The 19,572-nt window shown below is 47.0% G+C and overlaps 9 protein-coding genes and 1 non-coding gene across 10 annotated transcripts, besides 1 other annotated feature; 8 read left to right on the top strand and 2 right to left on the bottom strand.

Moving 5' to 3' along the window:
* Positions 1–358: 358 nt before the first annotated feature.
* Positions 359–790, top strand: LY89DRAFT_543119 (uncharacterized protein; the record flags this gene model as incomplete). The annotated part of the gene is made up of 1 exon (XM_018208205.1): positions 359–790. A coding segment is annotated over one exon (432 nt), but the record flags the coding sequence as incomplete, so codon positions are not given.
* Positions 791–2,645: 1,855 nt separating this feature from the next.
* LY89DRAFT_673720 (uncharacterized protein) lies at positions 2,646–3,295 on the top strand (the record flags this gene model as incomplete). The annotated part of the gene is made up of 2 exons (XM_018213381.1): positions 2,646–2,877; positions 2,937–3,295. The coding sequence occupies 2 exons, from the start codon at positions 2,646–2,648 to the stop codon at positions 3,293–3,295; spliced, it is 591 nt and encodes a 196-aa protein (XP_018066265.1).
* Positions 3,296–3,809: 514 nt separating this feature from the next.
* LY89DRAFT_786076 (uncharacterized protein) lies at positions 3,810–5,346 on the bottom strand. The gene is given in 4 exon segments (XM_018222951.1): positions 3,810–4,626; positions 4,679–4,807; positions 4,859–5,231; positions 5,251–5,346. The coding sequence occupies 3 exon segments, from the start codon at positions 5,054–5,056 to the stop codon at positions 4,081–4,083; spliced, it is 873 nt and encodes a 290-aa protein (XP_018066264.1). The 5' UTR covers positions 5,057–5,231; positions 5,251–5,346; the 3' UTR covers positions 3,810–4,080.
* Positions 5,347–5,488: 142 nt separating this feature from the next.
* Positions 5,489–6,890, top strand: LY89DRAFT_653422 (uncharacterized protein). Its single transcript, XM_018212252.1, has 2 exons — positions 5,489–5,808; positions 5,855–6,890. The coding sequence occupies exons 1-2, from the start codon at positions 5,617–5,619 to the stop codon at positions 6,749–6,751; spliced, it is 1,089 nt and encodes a 362-aa protein (XP_018066263.1). The 5' UTR covers positions 5,489–5,616; the 3' UTR covers positions 6,752–6,890.
* A 218-nt stretch (positions 6,891–7,108) lies between these two features.
* LY89DRAFT_653420 (uncharacterized protein) lies at positions 7,109–7,975 on the top strand (the record flags this gene model as incomplete). Its single annotated transcript, XM_018212251.1, has 1 exon — positions 7,109–7,975. One exon carries the CDS (start codon positions 7,109–7,111, stop codon positions 7,973–7,975), a length of 867 nt encoding a protein of 288 aa, XP_018066262.1.
* A 376-nt stretch (positions 7,976–8,351) lies between these two features.
* On the top strand, positions 8,352–10,310 carry LY89DRAFT_786073 (uncharacterized protein). Its single transcript, XM_018222950.1, has 2 exons — positions 8,352–8,581; positions 8,801–10,310. Exons 1-2 carry the CDS (start codon positions 8,376–8,378, stop codon positions 9,900–9,902), a joined length of 1,308 nt encoding a protein of 435 aa, XP_018066261.1. The 5' UTR covers positions 8,352–8,375; the 3' UTR covers positions 9,903–10,310.
* Positions 10,311–10,611: 301 nt separating this feature from the next.
* Positions 10,612–10,772, bottom strand: LY89DRAFT_t60. Its single transcript has one exon. It is a non-coding gene; the product is annotated as a tRNA-Met (tRNA).
* A 1,572-nt stretch (positions 10,773–12,344) lies between these two features.
* LY89DRAFT_786072 (uncharacterized protein) lies at positions 12,345–14,599 on the top strand (the record flags this gene model as incomplete). The annotated part of the gene is made up of 3 exons (XM_018222949.1): positions 12,345–12,488; positions 12,616–13,035; positions 13,101–14,599. The coding sequence occupies exons 1-3, from the start codon at positions 12,362–12,364 to the stop codon at positions 14,597–14,599; spliced, it is 2,046 nt and encodes a 681-aa protein (XP_018066260.1). The 5' UTR covers positions 12,345–12,361.
* A 17-nt stretch (positions 14,600–14,616) lies between these two features.
* Positions 14,617–14,877: a sequence feature (Protein overlapping with rRNA (LY89DRAFT_215206, KUJ11904.1) was converted to a misc_feature.).
* A 361-nt stretch (positions 14,878–15,238) lies between these two features.
* LY89DRAFT_215212 (uncharacterized protein) lies at positions 15,239–16,060 on the top strand. The gene is made up of 2 exons (XM_018205900.1): positions 15,239–15,606; positions 15,712–16,060. Exons 1-2 carry the CDS (start codon positions 15,490–15,492, stop codon positions 16,048–16,050), a joined length of 456 nt encoding a protein of 151 aa, XP_018066258.1. The 5' UTR covers positions 15,239–15,489; the 3' UTR covers positions 16,051–16,060.
* Positions 16,061–16,875: 815 nt separating this feature from the next.
* On the top strand, positions 16,876–18,092 carry LY89DRAFT_593663 (uncharacterized protein; the record flags this gene model as incomplete). Its single annotated transcript, XM_018209761.1, has 2 exons — positions 16,876–17,236; positions 17,338–18,092. The coding sequence occupies 2 exons, from the start codon at positions 16,876–16,878 to the stop codon at positions 18,090–18,092; spliced, it is 1,116 nt and encodes a 371-aa protein (XP_018066257.1).
* Between the last annotated feature and the right edge of the window lie 1,480 nt (positions 18,093–19,572).

Genomic DNA, 19,572 nt, shown 5'->3' with positions numbered 1-19,572 from the left:
GAGGATGCGTTCGTTCATGATACCCACAGATTAGCGGTCTGTATTTGTTTCGTTGCATTGCGTTGCTGCATGGTTTGCCCGTCAAGGTATACCTTGATGGTATTGATTTTTGCTTACTTTTTCACGGCTTCGCTGCGGCTTCTACAGTCATCCCAGGCGTCGGGCTCACATAAGCTCTAATGGAGCCACGACATAATAAAAGCAATTCCCGAGTGCAAATATTTCTTTTCAAATGTCCGCTCCTGTGGTGAACATCCTGGTGTCTAGAAGCCGCAACTCGGGTTCCCGACAATTCGACGGCAAGATCTCTAAGTCGCGTGCCGAATATTGAAACCACACCATGAATTACCTCCCAGTGGAAATCATCCAACAGATCCTTGAAAACGTACATCAAATCGATAAACCCTCTCTCCCTGCCTGTCGTCTCGTTTGTCGGACATTCGACGCCATCACTTTTCCTTTGTTGTTCTATCATATTCCTCAATGGCTGAATTACGAGGCCTCCCACCGAGCTGTCTTGTCCCTGGCACACGACATCTGCAATCGACCTGCTGTAATGTGGTCGCCATGGGCCACAGCGCCGGATGGACCAGTAGATCCTGTTTGGATGGCGATTGTGTGGAAGTTGTTAGTGAAGAGAGATGTGCCTGGATCATTAGCTGTGGTGGGCAGAAAAGGAGAAGGGGTTTTGACAGCAGAGAATTTCGCCGAGTTGAGCGGGATGGAAGAGATGACGGAGAATAGGTTGAGGACGGGGCAGAATAGGTTCTTGATGCATAGGAGCTATTCGGCGGAGTTGTGTGGGGAGACGTGTTGGGGTGGTGGGAAGTTTTGACTAGGAGATTTGAGGTCGGTTGAGTTGTTGGATTGGTAATTGGACATTACTTATGTTCTGTACTGGAAGCTGGATGGTCGATGAGCTCGAAGAGCTGGTGATAGAGACCATCAACAGTCCTGAGTCCTCCTGTTCTTGCTAACGACAATTGAAGGTTGAGATGGCTTTCTGGGATGATGAGAGATAGCAGCATCGAGTAACTACTCAGATGATAGCCATGATGGTTGATTTGTAGTGCCAGGATCCCTTCATGTCAATTCTTCGAGACGATGCAGATATATTGCTTTCACATGATTCTGAATCCATGAGGTGTATAATGTTCGGCTCTCATCCCCAAGTGAAGGTCGATCAGAACGACGTCTTCGCTTCGGCCTTTTTGCTTTCATGTGATCTTGCTCTGCCGTGTACCTGCATCCGCCGGAACCTAAAACCAACAAGCTTCTCCTCTTCTCAGCAACGACGATCGTTTCCTCTCCTTTTTCCCTCCTGCCAACTTTGGTCCGGAACGATCGGCTGAGTTCTGTCAAACTGCACAATCGAACGGTTTTCATCCGTTCTTCTGCTAAACTGCTAGCCATTCAAATTTTCGTGTTCAGATGATCTACTCGTACCTAGACGATGTCATTTGTGCTCTCGACTTACGTCTTCCGAAAGAGTCTTCACCAGAACAAATCTAACTCAAAGCGATCCAGACCGCAATACGAAGGGCTCGACCGCTGGAATATGAAATCCTACAACACAATCCTCGGAAGATGCCATTCTCCTTGCCATTCGCCGGACTCGACTCCCATTCTGAAATTCCTTGCTACTTCGTCTCTTCGTCCCCGCATTCCCCGCACATCTTCCTGGATAAGCTGCAGACTAAGTACGGCCAACTCGAGATGGTGCTTCAATCTCAAGTCGACCGTCAACACCATCATCCCTTACCTTCAGCAGCCATCACAAAGTGCCTCGGTACGGCCATGCAGATCAACAAGGTTCGGGCGCCATGTGGCGCTCATAGCTTCATGCTAAATCAACAACTGGATGAGACGAAACAGAGCTCCCCAACCTTAATTCTCTTTGTGGTTGTCCCCCAGGATCTTGGACCGGGTTCAGTCACTGCGGCCGCCAAGGTTCTTCAGCTTGAGCATCGACAATAAATATTTGAGGCAATTGCCGTACCCCTTTTCGCCTTGTGCTACCTATATCTCAAATCCAATACTCTGCATTGGGACTGCCAGCGGTTCATCTATTTGTGAACACAAAAGTGTTGATTGGGCTTCTTCTTTCTCAGCAGTTCCAGGTTTCGAAACCAAAGCTGCAATTCAGCGGACACGACCGAGGAACTTATGTGCTTAGTGTTCACCCCGCGCTGGATCGTCCGATCTTCATTCGTGGAAAGTGGCTGACTAGTCTCTAGCCTTGCACGTTGTTAAACCTAAACTCTAGCTCAACGTACAGGCCGAGTTCTCCAGAAGACCACCCCAGATTTCAAGGAGAATAAGTGTCTCTCGGTGTGATCTGCCGAGGTACTGGGTTTCGGTGGAGATACGAGCTTTCTAGGCTAAAGAGCTAAAGAAGGAATCAAATCGGTTTATTTTCCAAGAAGCTATCCACCCAGTTTTTCCTTTTACGCCGCTGACCAGTGTCGAGCACAGATGTAGCATCTCGTGGCGTCGTCCGCATTGACTTTCTATAAAGATCCCAGTCCTACCCCCCACCAATCTTTCAGCCCCTATCAGAAGATCTTCAGTATACAAAAGTCCTCTCTGCCTGCTCTCGCGCACATTCGTTCTTCAACAATTTTCTCACCCAAAAAACCGCAAATATGAAGTTCACAGTCGCAACCCTCGTCTTGGCCTCAGTTGCCTACTCCCAGACCATTGCAAGCGAGATGGCAATGCTGCCCTCCTGCTCTCTGGCTTGCTTGCAAAACGCCATCACCGGCGCTGGTTGCGCTATCACCGATTACTCGTGCCAATGCGGTGCTCAGAAGAATGCCATCACAACAGCTGCCACTCCCTGCGTTGTCGGCGCTTGTTCCACAAGTGATGCTCTGAGTAAGTTCGCATCACATCACGTTACACTACCATGGAGACACAACTAACGAGTTCAAAAGAGGTCCAAAGCATCACAGGCGAGATCTGCACACTCGTAGCAGCCGAGTCGTCCTCCGGATCATCAAGTGCAACATCCTCTATCGCCTCATCAGCATCGTCAGCCTCATCTGCATCGACCTCAGCTGCATCTTCCGCTTCCTCAGCCTCCTCGATGATGTCTTCCAGTATGGCGTCCAGCATGACTAGTGCTGCTAGCTCTGCGTCTACTTCATCTGCTAGTGCCGCCAACTCTGCCGCTAGCTCGGCTTCTCAATCCTCGAGCAGCGCGGCTGCTACTCAGACTACCAATGCGGGGTCGAGAAAGCAGGCTGTTGGTGCTGTCGGTGCTGCTGCTATGCTCGCTGCCTTTGCTTTGTAAGGGAGGGGTACATGTATATTAATGGGTCTCATACGAGTAATGTATGGAAGATTGGGTGGCTCTTTTACAACTCTCGGGTGGGATGGGTAACGAAAATAAAACAAGTCATCAACCACGATCTTTTTCGTGACCGTGGTGTGAATTGTGATTTTCGTTGAGATTTGAGTTGTATTGCATTGTAGTAAACACAGAGATATTCTATGAGTGACGCGGACAAACTTCTTTGCTGGTTTCTTCATGGGCTTGGCTTAGAGAAACTGTGTCCAAGGTTGCTGGGTGAGCACTTGCTGTGACTGCCCCATCGAATGTGCTGTACATTTAATATCTAATTTTTTTGGGAAAGGTTCCTTGAGCATGGCTCTGAAGTAGAGTACAGAGGCGCGGTTTTGTGCTCTTGGGTAGGGTATGCAAAGCTAATAGTGGTAAATCGAAAATGGGAGTGAAGATTGCTCATTGGCAAAGGAAAATGGAGTCGAGGCCATGAATTTGATGAGGTATAGAACTACTAGGTACAGTGAACATGTCTCTCGCATAAGATATGAAGCAGCCTTGCGGTTGACAAAGGGTGTTGGTACTGTACATAAGGCTATACTTAAGCCCTCTTGACCGAAAACTCAAACATTTATCTCATTAGAACAAAGCCCTCGAGGTCGGTGTACCACCTAATTTTGCCTGAGAAAATCGAACGCTAAATTGCAGCAGAAAAATAAATTGACTTGAATGTCCCCAATACAGTTCACCAACGCCTTTTCAAATGGGTGTACGTATATACAGCACATCCAACACTAAGCAGCGAGTTCAACATTACTCGCATGTGTCCGCGGTCCGTTCGGAAGTTCGGCTCGATGTACATTTTCAGGAACCTCGACCGGATATGGTTTTGGCTCTGCTTCCTGGTATGGTGTAAATGCCGGCCCTGTACCATTCTGTGTGTAGTCTGTGGCGGCACGACGTTTTCTGAGGACGAAGAATGCGCCTGCGACAGCAATGATTGCGATCACGCCGCCTGCTATCCCAACTCCGATGCCTATTTTCATTCCGCTGTCGAGGCCGCTGGAAGAACCGGAGGAAGCGATTGATGTTGGCGTGTTCGTGGATGTACTCGAGGTTGATGGTGGAGTTGTTGTCGCGGATGAAGAGGTTTGAGTAGACATGGATGTGGAGGATGATGATGATGATGATGATGAAGAGGAAGTCGAAGAAGCTCCCACCGTGGCGGCGATCACGACACCGAGTTTGTCCTGGCAACATGTCGCATTTACCCCTCCACAACACCAACTTCCATCGCTGCACTGGCCTACGGGCACATTGTCTGACGCATCACCGCCCTCCTGACAACAATGGTGAGTATTGAGATTCCTATCGTCTTCAAAAATATCTTACTGCTGATGTAGTGCACAATTTCAAACAGTACGGGCTTTTCCACGTCTTGTCTGTGCAGCCTTGCCGCCAATATACAGAATCTCCAGAGTTCTGGCACAGTCCGTCTCCTTGACAGACATCTACAGCGACCTTTCCACTTGTCAGTCTCACATCTCGCTCTTCGGACGGTCGAGTACTCACGGCTCCTGTGTGATTCGTGCCACAGCACATGGAGAATACTCCTGAAAATTGATTACATGGCTGATACGCAGGATCAGTGATCGCGGAGCCATCGGGATTGTAGCATGTTCCCTCGACTTGAAGGACGTTCAACGCGCCAAAAAGCAATGACAAGAGTAACGACTTCATGACGTCCAACCCGAGAGAAAAAACCAACATTCAAGGGAAAGAGGAAAGTGAACAACTTGTAAGAAACGCGTTTAGCAGTCCTAGTGCATCCTGAATACAACTGTGCCGCAACATAGCATAATTCATAAGGTTGATAGGCGTGTTCCATCCTGAAGGTCTCAGGAGACCCAGGCCATGTTACAAGGCCAAGGCACATTTTGGGGGCTGAAGATCCAGGAAGTCAGCAGCTGCGGCTGGAAGACCAATCAAACCTTCTGGCGCCCGCGTTGATAGTCGCATCTGCTTACCCTAATAAAGGATTCTGCCAATGATTCTTCCCTTCATCTGTGATCCATGTATATTGTATGAACGAAAAGGCGGGAAGGCTTTAAACGAATCCGAGCCTGCATTTCGAGCCTCGCTTTTGAGGCGCAAGTTCAGGATCGGAGTTTAAAAACGCCGATATTTTGAGCCTCGGTTCGCCGAGAACCTATTGTCATATGAAATAATTATACTGCAGCTTACATCAGAGAAATTCCGCTCCAGTAATCAAGACTTCACTCTCCTTTCTTTGTTTTCACTTCTTGTATTCTTCATTCACTCCTTTCGCGATGGCGTCCGCAAGTAGTCTCCCTATAAAATTGATAGCCTTCACCACCGCCTTGGTGCTGGGGGCTTCCGCAAGTCGCATCAACTTACGAACACTTATCATCAACACTTTCACTGGGCCCGGCATGTATTCGAGAATAGCCGCAGCTCTACTTGTACTTGCAAACCTCAAGAATGTCCCTTGGGCGTGGCATGTATGTATACCCTATTCTCTCTAAGTATTGTCTGACTCGAGATTAGTACCGCGTCTTCCAGGGTATCCTCTACCACTGTCTATTCAACAAACCGAACATACCCCTTGATATTGCACCTTCGACACTCTTCCTCCCTGTCATAACGAGCTCATACTCCCCATTGCTGGAATGCGACTATAATTTCCACAAATCGAACTCCACATACTTCTCCGATTTAGACGTCACACGATCACATCTAATATGCGCCCTCATCCAGCCAGGCATTGAAAAGCTACAGCACAACGCGCGAGAGAAGCTTGTCCTGGACAAGGAAGGCAAACCAGTGCTGGGAAAGTGGTCCATCATGCTAGGAGGCGTAATGACAACTTTCAAACGGGAAATCGGAATGTACCAAGGTTATGAAATGTGGTCTCGACTACTCGCTTGGGATCGCAAATGGGTCTACATCGTTACTCACTTTGTGAAGAAAGGAGCTGTCAAGCCGAAAGAATATATCCTGACGGATGGGAGCTGGTTTGGGAAGGGCAAGAAGTACCAGAAAGTTAACCAGAACGGTCACGCCAGCGAAGCTACAGGCGAGGATTTGGACGAGAAGGCAATTTTCGCGAGTGCTATTAGCAAGTATGTCATCAAGCTGGGAAGATTAACGATTCACCCGGAAGTTTCGCTGGAAGCTGCTGGAATGCTCCCACCGAAACCGGGCGGATGGGCAACGATGACCAACTCGGGGGAATCGACACCAGAGACGTTAGAAGTGGTAGAAACAGACGATGCAGCTCAAGAGAGCAGTACTGGTGATGAATGGAACTGGAAGAGAATAGAGGAGAAGAACAATCAAGGTCTAAAGCTTGTCGAGCATTTTGCGGCATTAGATGGATTACATGGGGAGTTTTCGGGGAGCAAGGAACCGGCGTTGGGAAGGTATAGAGATTTCCTCTGGTAGGGAAAGAGAATTGTGAAGATTGAGCGCTGGTTTAGATTATCGGGGTGAGGTAGACCAATTAGATCTAATGAATGTTTCACTCAGCCTTGTCCCAGGGTAAGGAGCAACAAGCGCTTAGAGACTTCCGAGTGGATCTGGGAATGAGTTTTTGACTAGAACCTCTGTTGTCTATTTAAGGTTCGTTCTTCTGTGATCCACTTGGATAAACACACAGCAGTGATCGACAGCTTATGACAAGGTAAGCACCAAGTAATGACGCAGTCGTCAGCAACTGTCAGCGCTTTATAAACTAGTCAAGAATCACCACTTCTCCAATGTTCTTAATTTCCCCACGTCAAGCAAACAAATCTCCCCACAATGCCAGAAATAATCCACGCCCCCTCCCACCCCTTCAAGGCCCTCGGCTTCAAACACCGCGTCGGCGAACCCCAATTCAAGCACCTCTTCCAAGGCCTTCCCTACCTCCCCAACACCAACACCCCAAACCCAAACAACTACCTCTTCTCCCTCGCCCTCCAAAAGTCCTTCTACTCCCCCATCCACAAACACAACTTCGAGCAATTCCGCTACGCCCACTCCGGTTCCTTCTCCATTTCCCCCTCGCTAACCATCGAGGAAGGAGAACTATGCTACCACCCCGAAGGCGTAGAATATGGCCCGCAAAACGACGTGGAAGATGGCGTTGAGCATATCTTACTGATTCTGCAGTTCGGGGGCACGAGTGGACAGGGGTATTTGGCTTATGAGGAACTATTGGGTGTGCAAAAAGAACTAGCGGAGAAGGGCAGGTTTGAAGGAGGGAGGTATTTTGCTGATGGGAAAGAAAAGGAGGGAGTTGATGGGTTTCAAGCGTGTTGGGAGACTGTTAATGGGAGAGACCTTGTGTATCCTGCGCCGAGGTATGCGGGTCCTGTGTTGGTGAAGCCGCAGAATTTTGGGTGGGTGAGGAAGGGTGAAGGGGTGAGTAAGAAGGTACTTGGGGTATTTACGGAGAGGGAAACTAGGGCAGAGATGTGGAAGGTTGAGGATGGGGGGAGGTTCGAGGCAAAGGCGGCGGAGGATGCGTTGCAGTTGTTGTTTGTTACGAAGGGTAGTGGGCAGGTTGATGGGGAGGAATTGGACAGGGAGAGTGCTGTTAGGTTGGTGCCTGGGGAGGAAGCTGTGATCTCTTCGAATCGGGGTATGGAAATTTTGAAATTGGTTATTCCTGAAGTACCGCATTAAGAGGACTCTAAGTAATAATCTTATAATCGATTTTTTCCTAGCAGCCTGGAAAATGGTATGTAATCCCTATTCCTTATTAGAAAATCATATTATGGAAAACCATTAATGCGGTAGAGATAGCTAAATAGATACCTGGGTAAGATCCGGAAAACACAGGAAATTCTCGGTTGCTAAGGGGCAAATGGCTCGTACGTGAATGTTCCTCAAACTTCCAATCCCTGAACTATGGATACAATACTCAGATTGTGCCCCAATTTCGTTGTCGAGAGCTGAATGTGATAGGTCGATGTTGTTGTCCACATCAGAGTCAGGTGATCCAAAGCCCGCATCTTGCTTGACCGCGTTTGCTTCTGCGCTGAGACTTCACAAAACACGACAACAAGTCCATCTGCCAGAAGATATGTTCTCAGCCTTGGAAATTTACCAGAGATGGCATGCTAGAGCCATTGCAACTTTGCCCGACCAGATTGTCCAAATTCCTCAGATCTCAGATGGTTATGGCGATTTCAGCTTCTTCTGCGTCTCCAAGGGTTGCTCTCAGTGCGTGGGGCGTCGCATAGTGAGTTCACCAGATCTAGCTAGTGAAGAGTCACCAACACATACAAGGTAAGTACTCCTCGAACTTGATCTGTCAGTAGATCCCACAGCGACTTTGCATGGCTTGTTGATGCTCCAGCTGGAATTGAAGGTCAATGAAATACTTGAGAAGTATGTTTCATGTACTTTATTGACCTTCAAATCCTGGGATCTTAATCACACCATTCCAAGGCGATTTGCGTTGACTGTACGCACTGCCGGCCGACAAGATTTCTGACTGGTTCATAGACGTGCCTTCCGTTTTCTTGATCTTCCTCGAGATGTCCGGGATATGATCTACGACTACATCGTCGATCCCTTTCGCCTCAAATGCCGGAATGATAGGATAGAGGTTTCGATTCGACCAACATGGGGAGGCCGATGCCATCCTCTCAGAGACGGCTATACTTTGCGTATTATCGACTCGAAGTACCCCGACATGATCTATGACCATGGCAAACATCCTCTCATCTTTCGCGCTGTAATATCCTTGGCCCAGGTCAACCACCAAATCCGAACTGAAATTGGACACTTCTTTTGGAAAAATACTGTACTAAGCGCAAGTGGTGAAGAGGGCCAATGCCTGTTGATGATCGACCTTTTAAGAGACCGACCTGCTATTCACAGGGGTATCAAGAGCTTGATATTGTCTTGGACTTGTGGAGAAGGTCCGATGTCCCTGAACGATCATGTTCCGGAATTCTGCGAATATCTTGCCAAACATCTGGCTCTTGACGAGATACAACTTGAAATCTGGACCACTCCTTCGACCGCGAGAGAAATTATAGAGCTCCAGGAATCCATAGCTTGGGTTCAAGCGTTCAGGAAAATCACTCGGAAGGAGCTGACGTTCGCCTTATACCTTTCCAATGCGGAGGATCTGCAACTGGAACTCGAGATGGACTTTAACTCAGGTTGGCATTCCGAATACGAGTCGGTCGATCTCACAAACGGTTCAAATAGCAATGACAGCGGCAGCGCAGACGGCGCAGAAGATGGCATTGACAGTGCCCATTATAGTACCGATATTCCCAGCGAGGTTGACTTCGAGGAAGGTACAACTCAATTGACGAGCGGTGATCAGACTAACAGCCACGAAAGTGAGAGGGAAGATGACGGCAATGAAGATAGTGTGAGTATCCAAGAAAGTGAAAGCGAAGACAGTGAGCGCGAAGACAATGACATCGATGAAGACATTTTGAGCATTCAAGGAAGTGAATCCAACGACGACCTTCGTTCAGATCTTCAAGAAGGAATGCGCGTCGCTCTTTCTGCTCCACCAGAGACTTCGACAGAGGCTGTGTATTTGCGCTCTCGCCTCTCCTCTCTTGCACCGCGACCACAAGGATAGGAGTTGAACGCAGCCATGAAATGTCATTGACATTCGCAGATCAAGCGGAACGCTGTACATGTATTCAGTGTGCCGGTCGATGTTTGTCGCACCACAATTGCATCCTAGAAGGACCTGCTCTCGAGACAAATTCTTACCGTACTGTTGTGTTCTATGAGAATCTCGTGGCGAGAGGTTCGAAGCTTGGTAGTCTTGACTTGTTGGATTTGTGGCTATTCTCAGAGGGAAAGAAAGGTCGTCTGGTCGCCAGAGAGAGCAAGACTCGGATATGATATCTACTCGTTTCTCTTCATGGGAGATTTCATAGAATGTCTTGGACTGTTTACTCAAAATCGTTGTGTTTGGAAAGTGGGCATCATGAGTAGTCTGGGACGGAATAATTATATGTTACAAAGGAACAAGAACGGCCACTGAAAGAAAAACTACGTGCTACTTGCTCGCTTATTTCAATCGAGAACGTCCAGGTGACCCAATTCTTCAAGAGCTTTATTTTAATATACCTACTTGTAGGCCCATTACTGCATGCTTCTTGGAAGTTAATTGAATCCTTATTGAGGCATTGCTTACATCGTTTAGAGGTTCAATGACATTTTGTTTGACTTTCACCGTCCGAAGTATTGAATTTTGTTGGGGAGCTTTTGCTCAGGCACGCAATTAGCGAAGCCGAAGTTTTACCATGCATAAAAAATTCAAAAAAAAATAGATATTTTGTCCTCTGTGAGGCTCGAACTCACGACTGAGATAATGTTAGTATTATATTTTTGGAATTATATTTGAAGAGGTACAAACCCTTTGGATCACCAAATTGTTTAACAATTCAGTCATACTTAACATATGAGACCAACGCTCTACCGGCTGAGCCAAGAAGACATCCGATTTGTTTCGAATTTCGTTAAGCAAACTCATCAAGCCAGTTCGCAGAAAGGTCTTGCTAGAGATTAGTGGAAATTATCACGTAATAGAACACCTAAAATAAATACCCAGGGGGAAAATTTGTTTCGATTCTGCAACTCAATCACACTTTCTCTATTGTATCTCAGTGTCCCGAGAGTTTCTTATATCTTAAACTTCTTTGTACGCGTCTTCTTTTTCAAGGTCGTGACATTCCTAGGTTGCATCACGTGAATACTGCGTGATCATCACAAGTGCGCCGGAAGGATTGGGTAGGTATACAAAGCCCTTACCGCTCTTTACCACGTCCTTCCTTAGTTTAGTTTGGTCAATAATATAGCCTTTGCTATGATACCAATTCATCGTGTTCTTATGCTATTGAATTCGTGACATCCTTGCTATATACGCCCTGCAATCCGTCCACCGTCATGACGGGAAACATTTCTCTGCATACTCAACTTTCTCCTTTTACTGCCCTTACACAATGTGAAAAGAGATGGGTGAAGCTCGTCCTCAAATGGAGACTTAAAACGCTAACCTACGGGAGCAATATGTTCAAGTAGCTCCAGGAATTTCCAGGGTTTAGCCAGGATTCCTGGATTTTCACTAGATTCTATTGAAATTTAGTTTTTTTCAACTCCATAATATTCTTAAATCTACTAAATTGTCCAGGATCCTCCAGAAATACTGGAATTCGAATATTTGATCAAATAAATCCAGGAAATCCGATAAATAGTTTGAAAAGTTAATGTAATGCGCATGCCTCCTAGCATTCCTAAGTTTTCAGCCCTTAGTACGTCCTCTCCCTCTGAGTAACTCCTCTCCCTCTGGGTAAGTCTCGGTGCACGCAGATTAGGTTTTTTTTAGTAGGCAATTTTCCCGGCAGATTCCTAGAAAAAAAAACTAGAACTTAATCTTCTAAAATAGTCCTGGATTTAATTATTTTCCCCCTGGATTTTAAATCCAGGAACAAACCAGGATTCGCCCCCGTAGGGCTAGCTCATAAAAAAATATTTCTTAAAGTTTTTGATCAACAAAAAATTTTCACGTGACTACTCGGTGAAACTCCAAAATGAAAATCTCGGACCCAACTTGACTCAACCCTCTTTCATTTTACACATATATTTCTTTAAAGGCTCCCGTTTATTCAAAGCAAAGCGGCTGCTCATATGCGTTGACTGCAACGGAATCAGCTCATTGGTAGAATAATAGAGTAAGATTGGGGTCCATTTTGGTTGTCATGCTTGATTGTGCATTTGAATCGCTGATCATTCAGCCCTAACAAGGGAGCAATCTTGCTCCTCATATAAATACAACATGGGTAAGATGCAGTGTATTCCGCGAAGGAGCAGGAGGAGCTCAAGAAGGATCAGGAGAGGGAAATCATGACGTAAGAGCTGTAAATTGTAGATTTGTTCTACATGTAGATCCATGTCCTTCATTCTCGACTGGTGAGCTTTACCGACAAGTGTCGCTCGCAGCTGAAAGAAGAATGCTGTATATAATGGTCAAAGCTCTGCTCTCAGGTGTATATCTTTATCGCAGCATCCGCAGATTCATTTTACATCATGGTTGACAGCGCGACAGTCATCGCGTTGGTGGTTTCTCTCGTTGCGCTTTTCGTGTCATTTCTACAACTGATCGGTCAGTTGTTCGGCACAGCAGAGGGCTATCGACGCTGCAGAAGACCGTTCAGTAAGTCTCAAGTTCTCGGAGAAGAACTTCCCTTTCATTGCCGTCTCTGGAGTCATGCTTCAGGGTAATAGGTCTGAATACCAGAATGTCTTAAAGTAGTATACTGATTCCAAGGTTTTGATCACAGTTGGGCCCTGGTATGCTCTCACTAAAAGTCATTGGCTGTGGTCCGAATTTCGATACGAGATATTCTACACAACACCAGATATTCTCCTGGTAGATAATTCGGCATCGAGCGGGATTACAAAAGCTGAACATCTTTGGAGACTGAACTCGCCGCATTTCAATGGGCGCTCGAAACGCGTGCAAGCTCGAAAAGATCCAACTTTTCTGACGGTCCACGGCGAAGAAGCCCTGAAGCTTAACAATCTTCGATGGAAGGAAAGAATTCCACGAATATGCAAGAATCTACTGAAGGGAATCAAGCGTCACGTCTGTCTGCCATTCCACTCCAGCGACATCGAAGAAGATGAAGAAGACCGAGGAGAGACTGCTGAGCTTGTCGTTTCTTGGATCCAACTATTGAGAGAACTTCACGATTTATATCGTCAGTACGAAGTGACAAAAGAGTGCGAGTGTCGTGCCCAGCTGACCGCAAGGAGCGTTGGATAGCCCAGCGCCCATCCGACCCTTCTGCTCACGAGACGGCTGTAGTTGTTCGGCATCGCAGGTACTCCTGGGACCTCATTCCTCAGGGCGTCACCCGACCACTGGCGACTGCACGAGTCAGTGATGTAGTGATACTTGGGCTACGTCTTGGAATGGAGTGGCGCGAAATCAAGCCTCGAGACTCGAAAATGTATGCCGATGGCAATGGCTACAGTATTCGTTCGTTGGATGTCCCGGCGGCTGGATGCATTCTGGCTTTCGAAAAATCCAAGTTACATTCAACAGGCGAGCATTCCCCAGACCCAGAGGCCACAGGGTACCCGCTGTATATACCTTCCTCCACGGTGGATGCCATGGCGTGTAACGTCCTGTCTACTTGTCCAAGGTTGATGGGAAGACAAAAAGAGACGACAGATCCTGGAAATGAGAAATCAACCATGAAGCCTGACAAGACCGCTAAACCAATCCGATTCTTCATGGTAGACAAAGAACGGATAGTTCAGGTCTGGGTTCTATTGAGCTTCCTTGATGTTCCGGATGAGATATGGAACAAAGGCAGTGCACTCGATTTGCCCGCAATTGCACCTGAGCGCCAGCTCATAGATTGGTTGAGACCATGGCGACGAACAGCATTCAACGATTTGATCTTCTTGATCACGCCATTTCTACCCATCGAGGGTGTACCTACGATCAAGGTGTTGTTCAACGGATTCTGCGGTATGCAAGCTCTGAGTGTTTTCAACCATTTCGAAGCTCGCATAGCGCTACTTACACGCATTGAGAAGCGCTGTCGGCCTATTGTCGACTCAAAATATTTGTCACAACTGGATTCCAACGAGAAAGAGAAGATTTTGTCGCAACTAAGCCCCGATGAGAGAGATCTTATAAATGTCTACGAGGATTTCCGGAGTCTCGAGCGAGATTGGGCAGGAGATTTATACATGAAAGTATATGGAAGCCCGGCCGCTGTCGGCTATGGCCGAGCTGGAGAGGGCCTTAATCAGAAGCGGCGACTTGAATTGATCGAATTTTGCAAAGAGAAGCACGAGAACACCACAAAGTACTTCGAAGGGTTGGCGGCATCGTATGGACTTAGCTTCAAACAACTGTTGAATGCGCATTTTGTAATAACCGCGAAGGCTTCGATGGAGATGCAACGAGATTGGGATACAGGCCAACAATTCAGGAACGATAAGGAGTGGAGGAAACTGTATCCAGGCGAAACACCATACACGGAACGATCTCATCGTGCTCTCTGGGACCTTTGCTTTCGAGAACTGTTCGCCATCGGCTGGAAGTATGTTGACTGTGTTGAGAGATGGGACCTGTGTACACATTTGAAGGACACGTTTGGTTGTGAGCTGTCGCCTACGAAGGTCGAAGCTATTTGGTGGCATTTGATGCTCCGAGGTATCGTGCAAGGGATGGTTGTAATATTTGAAAATGGCAGAGTTGTTCCGTCATATGTTTATGGGGACAACACAACAGTGTACTTTACATGATAGCAAATGACATTCATAAATCCTCTATCATCGCTAGGCGAGGTGAAATCGATGGGGGCAAAAAGGGGCTCGCTCGCTTAAGCTGCATCCACTCCGTGAAAATTCTGCAAAGCAAATTCTTCTGCAACACAAGAACAAAACAAAATCAAAACAAAAAACATACAACAGCAGGGATTCGCTGGTGGTCTCCCACCCAACTACTGATCTGCCGGTCTGATGTTTATGGATGGCAGAGCGGACGGGATGCCCAGGTTTCATCAGCCTATGGTCGTATGTGACAGCCATTGTACTTGTTTGGCACCATGAACCACAATCCTGTTGCTTGGGAACTGCCAGTTTGGTGCTGTGGACTGAGCATAACTGGCGAGAACAACTATAATTAACCATAAAGGTACCTGTCTCAACAATATCACAAGTAACGTTACGAAAAAGGATCAAGAACCAAGCTTGAGCATTGTTGACGCTGGTACAGACTTCCTTGATATATGCCCGCACTCTAGCACTGTTGTGCCATGATTTCGGGTCAGCGCACAGGGCCTTCTAGGGGCGGTACATCCCGACGCAATACCGTGATCAGCCTGAGTGGGTCTGGATCAGTCTCTAAGCGAGTGCATGCACTCCCCGAATCCGGCTTACACTAGTTCTGGCTATTGCGCGTACTTCCTGTTCGAGCTATTTGTGCCCTGATTAATGGCCATTCTGACGTAGGGATATTCTGACGTCGAAAGTCGATGGGATGTTTCGTGAAGGTGCGGGGTATATAACGAGTCTGAGCAGCTGCTTAATTCTATTCCCTTTCTAGCAACTTTTACATTTCTCTCTCAAGAATCATTCTATATCTTAAGAAATACCTCGTTTATTAAAGTCAGCAATCAGATCAGTCAATCAACATGAGCAATCTACTCAAGAAAGTTGAAGGCAAGGCCGAACAGTACCTTGAGAAGAAGCAGGGGAACCAGAACAGCAACACTGGAAATTCGTATGGTCAACAACAAGGTCAAGGATTAGTATGTTCCCCGTCTTCGACTATTGTCTTGCTGTTCAACACTCCATATTGAAATTCATTATGAATCTTGCCAAGTCAGGGGTAAAATTAGACTAACAACGTTCAGGGCGGCCAACAGCAAGGCGGCTCTAACTTTGGAGGCCAGTCACAGGGCGGGTTTGGAGGACAATCCCAAGGTGGTGAATTCGGAGGTCAATCTCAAGGAGGTCTTGGCGGACAGTCACAGAGTGGTGAATTTGGAGGACAGTCCCAAGGTGGATTTGGAGGACAGCAGGGTGGTGATTTCGGAGGACAACAAGGCGGTGATTTTGGCGGACAACAGGGAGGAGGATTTTCGGACCAGAGCGGAATGGGTCCAGGTGGTGGACAGGGAGGAGGATTTGATGATCAACAACAAGGCGGAGGATTTGGAGGTCAAGGTGGGCAGGGCGGCGGAAATTTTTAAATCTCAAGGATTCTCACTTCTAGTGCTTCGACGAGTTGTAATATATTTGAAGTAGCATAAACCAATCCCTTTGTGTTATGCTAATACTTATGATACTCGGAATATGCGACTCGAAAGTAATGCATGCTAGACATTGCGCAAGGTCAGTTCAAAGATTGCAAGCGGCATGATATCTTCTCCATGTAGTCGAAGTTAATAGGGATGTGATCCTGAGGCGGGGTAGAACATCAATTTCGTCTGTGCTCTTGCAAGATTTACCCCTCCAACGTCTCACATTTCGACCATTCATTCCTTATGGAGGAAAGTGAAACGAACTCGGTACCTTCATCCTCGGCCAAGACCAAAGTCATCACGTTCTCTTCGTTGAGACTCCATTTCAAGTTCAAGCTACTAATCGTTGACTTCACATTGGTACTGTTCAATTGTTTTGATCTGAAGCTTCTAGTTTATGTGCCATTTGGTGTTGTATTGCTGACCAAAAAAACACTGTGCATCCTCTATATCTTTACTGCAAACGTGAAGCCGATGTGATAAGAGATGTAGAGCAAGCACGTGTAATTACATAAGCTTGCAACAACACAGCTTCTATCGTAATGTTTGAATGTAACCATCCTTCTCTTCCTATTCAGGTACATTCTCACCGGTTGTGGTGGATTTTGGTGTCAAGTGTTTACATAATTGAAGAGTGGGGTGCTCGTGATGGGTTTTCGCAACCTTCAATCAGTCGTCTGGAAGACACATCAAAACAAGAATCCATTGCTTCTTTCAACATTCATTTCTCTCATAGCCCGCTCCAAGACTCGTCACTCAGGTATCCATTGCAAGATGGGAAACGCATACGCTCCACAGATTGGAGACGAGGTCTCCACCCTCGATACCCCATCCATGATCGTCGACCTGGACTTGATGGAAGCCAACATCAAGAAGCTTATGTCCAAGCTGCTGCCCCTGGGTGTCAACATCAGACCACATCTTAAGACCACCAAATCTGGCATCCTGGCCCAGAAACTTGTCGCTGCAGGTGCGAAAGGTGGGTGCGTCGCCAAACTCAGCGAAGCGGAGGCCATTATTGCCGCATCAGGCTTCGACGACCTCCTAATCACGTGTGAGATCATCGGCCCTGTGAAGGTCAGAAGACTAGTCGAACTATTCCGCAAACATAAAAGCATTCGAACTGTGGTGGACAGTAAGTCAAACTGTGGAATATCTTAGAAGCTGAATCCTCGGAATACTACTTCTAGAAGCTCGCTTCTGTACTTTACTCATCATATACTGATCTGTGAATAGGTGAGGTGGGAGCCAGCGCCATCAATGATGCTCTTGCGGATTCTGGCATTGAGGAGCCTATCAATGTTTTGATAGACTTGGACGTGGGACTTCATCGCACTGGCGTGAAACCCGGGGAGCCAGCATTGGCATTAGCACAACACGTTGCAGGGCTGAAGCACCTGAAGTTGATCGGTGTTCAGGGCTACGAGGGACATTTACAGCATCTACATGACCGCGCGGAGCGAGAAAAGGAGTGCCGAGCCTCGATGAAGACCCTAACGGAAACGGCTGAGGCGTTTCGGAAAGCCGACCATGATATCCAGGTCGTGACCACGGGAGGGACTGGCACTGCCGAGTTCTGCGCGACGGTACCAGGCGTGACGGAGGTACAACCTGGTTCCTTCATCTTCATGGATACGGACTACCGAAATGCTGTCGGTACTTTCTACTCAAACAGTCTCACCATTCTAGCGACTGTGCTCAGCAGGCAAGGCCCCCGGGCAGTCACAATCGACACTGGCTTGAAATCCCTGACGACTGACAGTGGGCTTGCGGAGTGTAAGGACGCGAGGTACCAGTATGGTGTTCTCGGTGATGAGCATGGCTCGTTGACTTGGGAGCATGACGGGCCCGGGCTGGAGGTTGGTGATCGTGTTGAGATGATACCGAGTCATATCGACCCGACCATCAACTTATTTGATGTCTACTACGCCTATCGAAAAGGTGTGATAGAAGAAATCTGGTCTGTTGATTCGAGAGGAAAGGTACAATAAGCAACAGTACTGCCGAATATCACTTCCAGGGCTTTCGGTACCTGCAACTAAAAGTCAAAATGTTCTTTCCGTTTCTGACTTCTTCATGAACTTCCAGACTGATGTTTTTGAGTCATGCCAGGATGTCAGAATGGCTGTTCTCATAAGACTCCTCGAGCATTTCACCAAGTATCTATGTTTGTGTCACGATGGACTAGCAAAACGCTCATCTTCTAAAGCGATATGTTCATTCAGATCACGTCCCCTTAGAGCCTCTGTATATTTGCTGCTTCTCATTCTTCTAGAGGTACAAGGGATCCGAATTTCTAGTTATCAACGTTCGTCTCTCATTCCAATTAAGAATCAATTATTCGCTCTACTACACTTCTGTCGTGTTCTCTTTCGTTGCTCGCGCAGTCCTAGCTGCGTCGGTCAGAATCATGGACCTGGGAATGCCTAGCCATGTTTCGTCAACAGTTGTCAACGGTATGGTTTTCTTGGCCAAGAGGTCCCTGCACTGAAATATGATACACATGTCCGTTACAATTTCTTTTTATCTTTTTGAAGTTCTTCTCATCAAGAAGACCAAAGATGAGAGTGGAGCCACTTACGGCCTCAATATTACGCTCTCAACCTACCTCGCCGACTTGAACTGCACCTACAATGGAACCTAGATTGAGCGATTTTTTGAGAAGTATTCTGCAAACGTTTCCATCACCGCTTCCGGCGCCGAGAACTCGCAATTCACAGATCGCTCTAAGGTGGGAACCTGGTTATGGTCGGAGCTCTGGAAGAAAGCCTCTACAAAGCCTATCTTTAACTATTTCTGGGACCACGTGCCTTCAGGACAGGATCGAGGCGCATATCACGAGTCGGAGATCAACTACGTTCTGAACAATTTGCACGATACCGATTCTCGGTGGAAGGCTACTGATTATGAAATTGTTCATGTCATGAATGGTTACTGGGCTAATTTCATCAAGAAGGGAAATCCTAATGGTCCTGGTATGAATACTAGGACAGCTGCTACTGCGACCACAAATCAAAGTGTACAACGAGTTGGGAATGGGTTTGGTCCTATTCCCGTTGCTGATCCGGCTAAGGTGTCTCTTTTCAAGGAGTGGTTTGCTGGTTTAGTAGCAGATTAAGTTTTTGCAATTAACAGACAACGGAGTTAAACATTATTGGGAATTGCCATCTAACTGTCCCATCACAATAGAATCATCAGCTAGAGTTGATCTCACTTAATTTTCATCTGAATTAAGCCTGGATGCTTCGAGATATTGTGTTCAAAGTACAAGTCGTTTGTATGGCATGAGTGTTCCATGGTTCATACACTCTTGTGCCAGCATTCGGCGCGATTTGCGCTAGGCGCGCGATCCGCGCTCTGTGCGCATTAATTGAGCATATTTCCAGAATCTTGTCCTCGTTCCGCCATGCTTTCTCTATCCCAGCACAAATATGCCTTGCAATGAAAGAAGCTAGTGATCGTACGTGTTGT

The sequence above is a fragment of the Mollisia scopiformis genome, assembly GCF_001500285.1.
Source record: "Mollisia scopiformis unplaced genomic scaffold LY89scaffold_22, whole genome shotgun sequence".
Classification (NCBI taxonomy): Eukaryota; Fungi; Ascomycota; class Leotiomycetes; order Helotiales; family Mollisiaceae; genus Mollisia; species Mollisia scopiformis.
Note: the sequence above shows the minus strand (reverse complement) of the source record. Positions and strands in the feature narration are given on the sequence as shown.

Coding starts and splice junctions, on each gene's coding strand:
- LY89DRAFT_786076 (XM_018222951.1), bottom strand. CDS start 5,056: ATGTTGGTTTTTTCTCTCGGGTTGGACGTCATGAAGTCGTTACTCTTG. Junction 4,808..4,858: donor GCACGAATCACACAGGAGCC/GTGAGTACTCGA, acceptor ACAAGTGGAAAG/GTCGCTGTAGATGTCTGTCA. Junction 4,627..4,678: donor AATTGTGCACTACATCAGCA/GTAAGATATTTT, acceptor CATTGTTGTCAG/GAGGGCGGTGATGCGTCAGA.
- LY89DRAFT_653422 (XM_018212252.1), top strand. CDS start 5,617: ATGGCGTCCGCAAGTAGTCTCCCTATAAAATTGATAGCCTTCACCACC. Junction 5,809..5,854: donor ATGTCCCTTGGGCGTGGCAT/GTATGTATACCC, acceptor ACTCGAGATTAG/TACCGCGTCTTCCAGGGTAT.
- LY89DRAFT_786073 (XM_018222950.1), top strand. CDS start 8,376: ATGTTCTCAGCCTTGGAAATTTACCAGAGATGGCATGCTAGAGCCATT. Junction 8,582..8,800: donor GAGTCACCAACACATACAAG/GTAAGTACTCCT, acceptor ACTGGTTCATAG/ACGTGCCTTCCGTTTTCTTG.
- LY89DRAFT_215212 (XM_018205900.1), top strand. CDS start 15,490: ATGAGCAATCTACTCAAGAAAGTTGAAGGCAAGGCCGAACAGTACCTT. Junction 15,607..15,711: donor AACAACAAGGTCAAGGATTA/GTATGTTCCCCG, acceptor AACAACGTTCAG/GGCGGCCAACAGCAAGGCGG.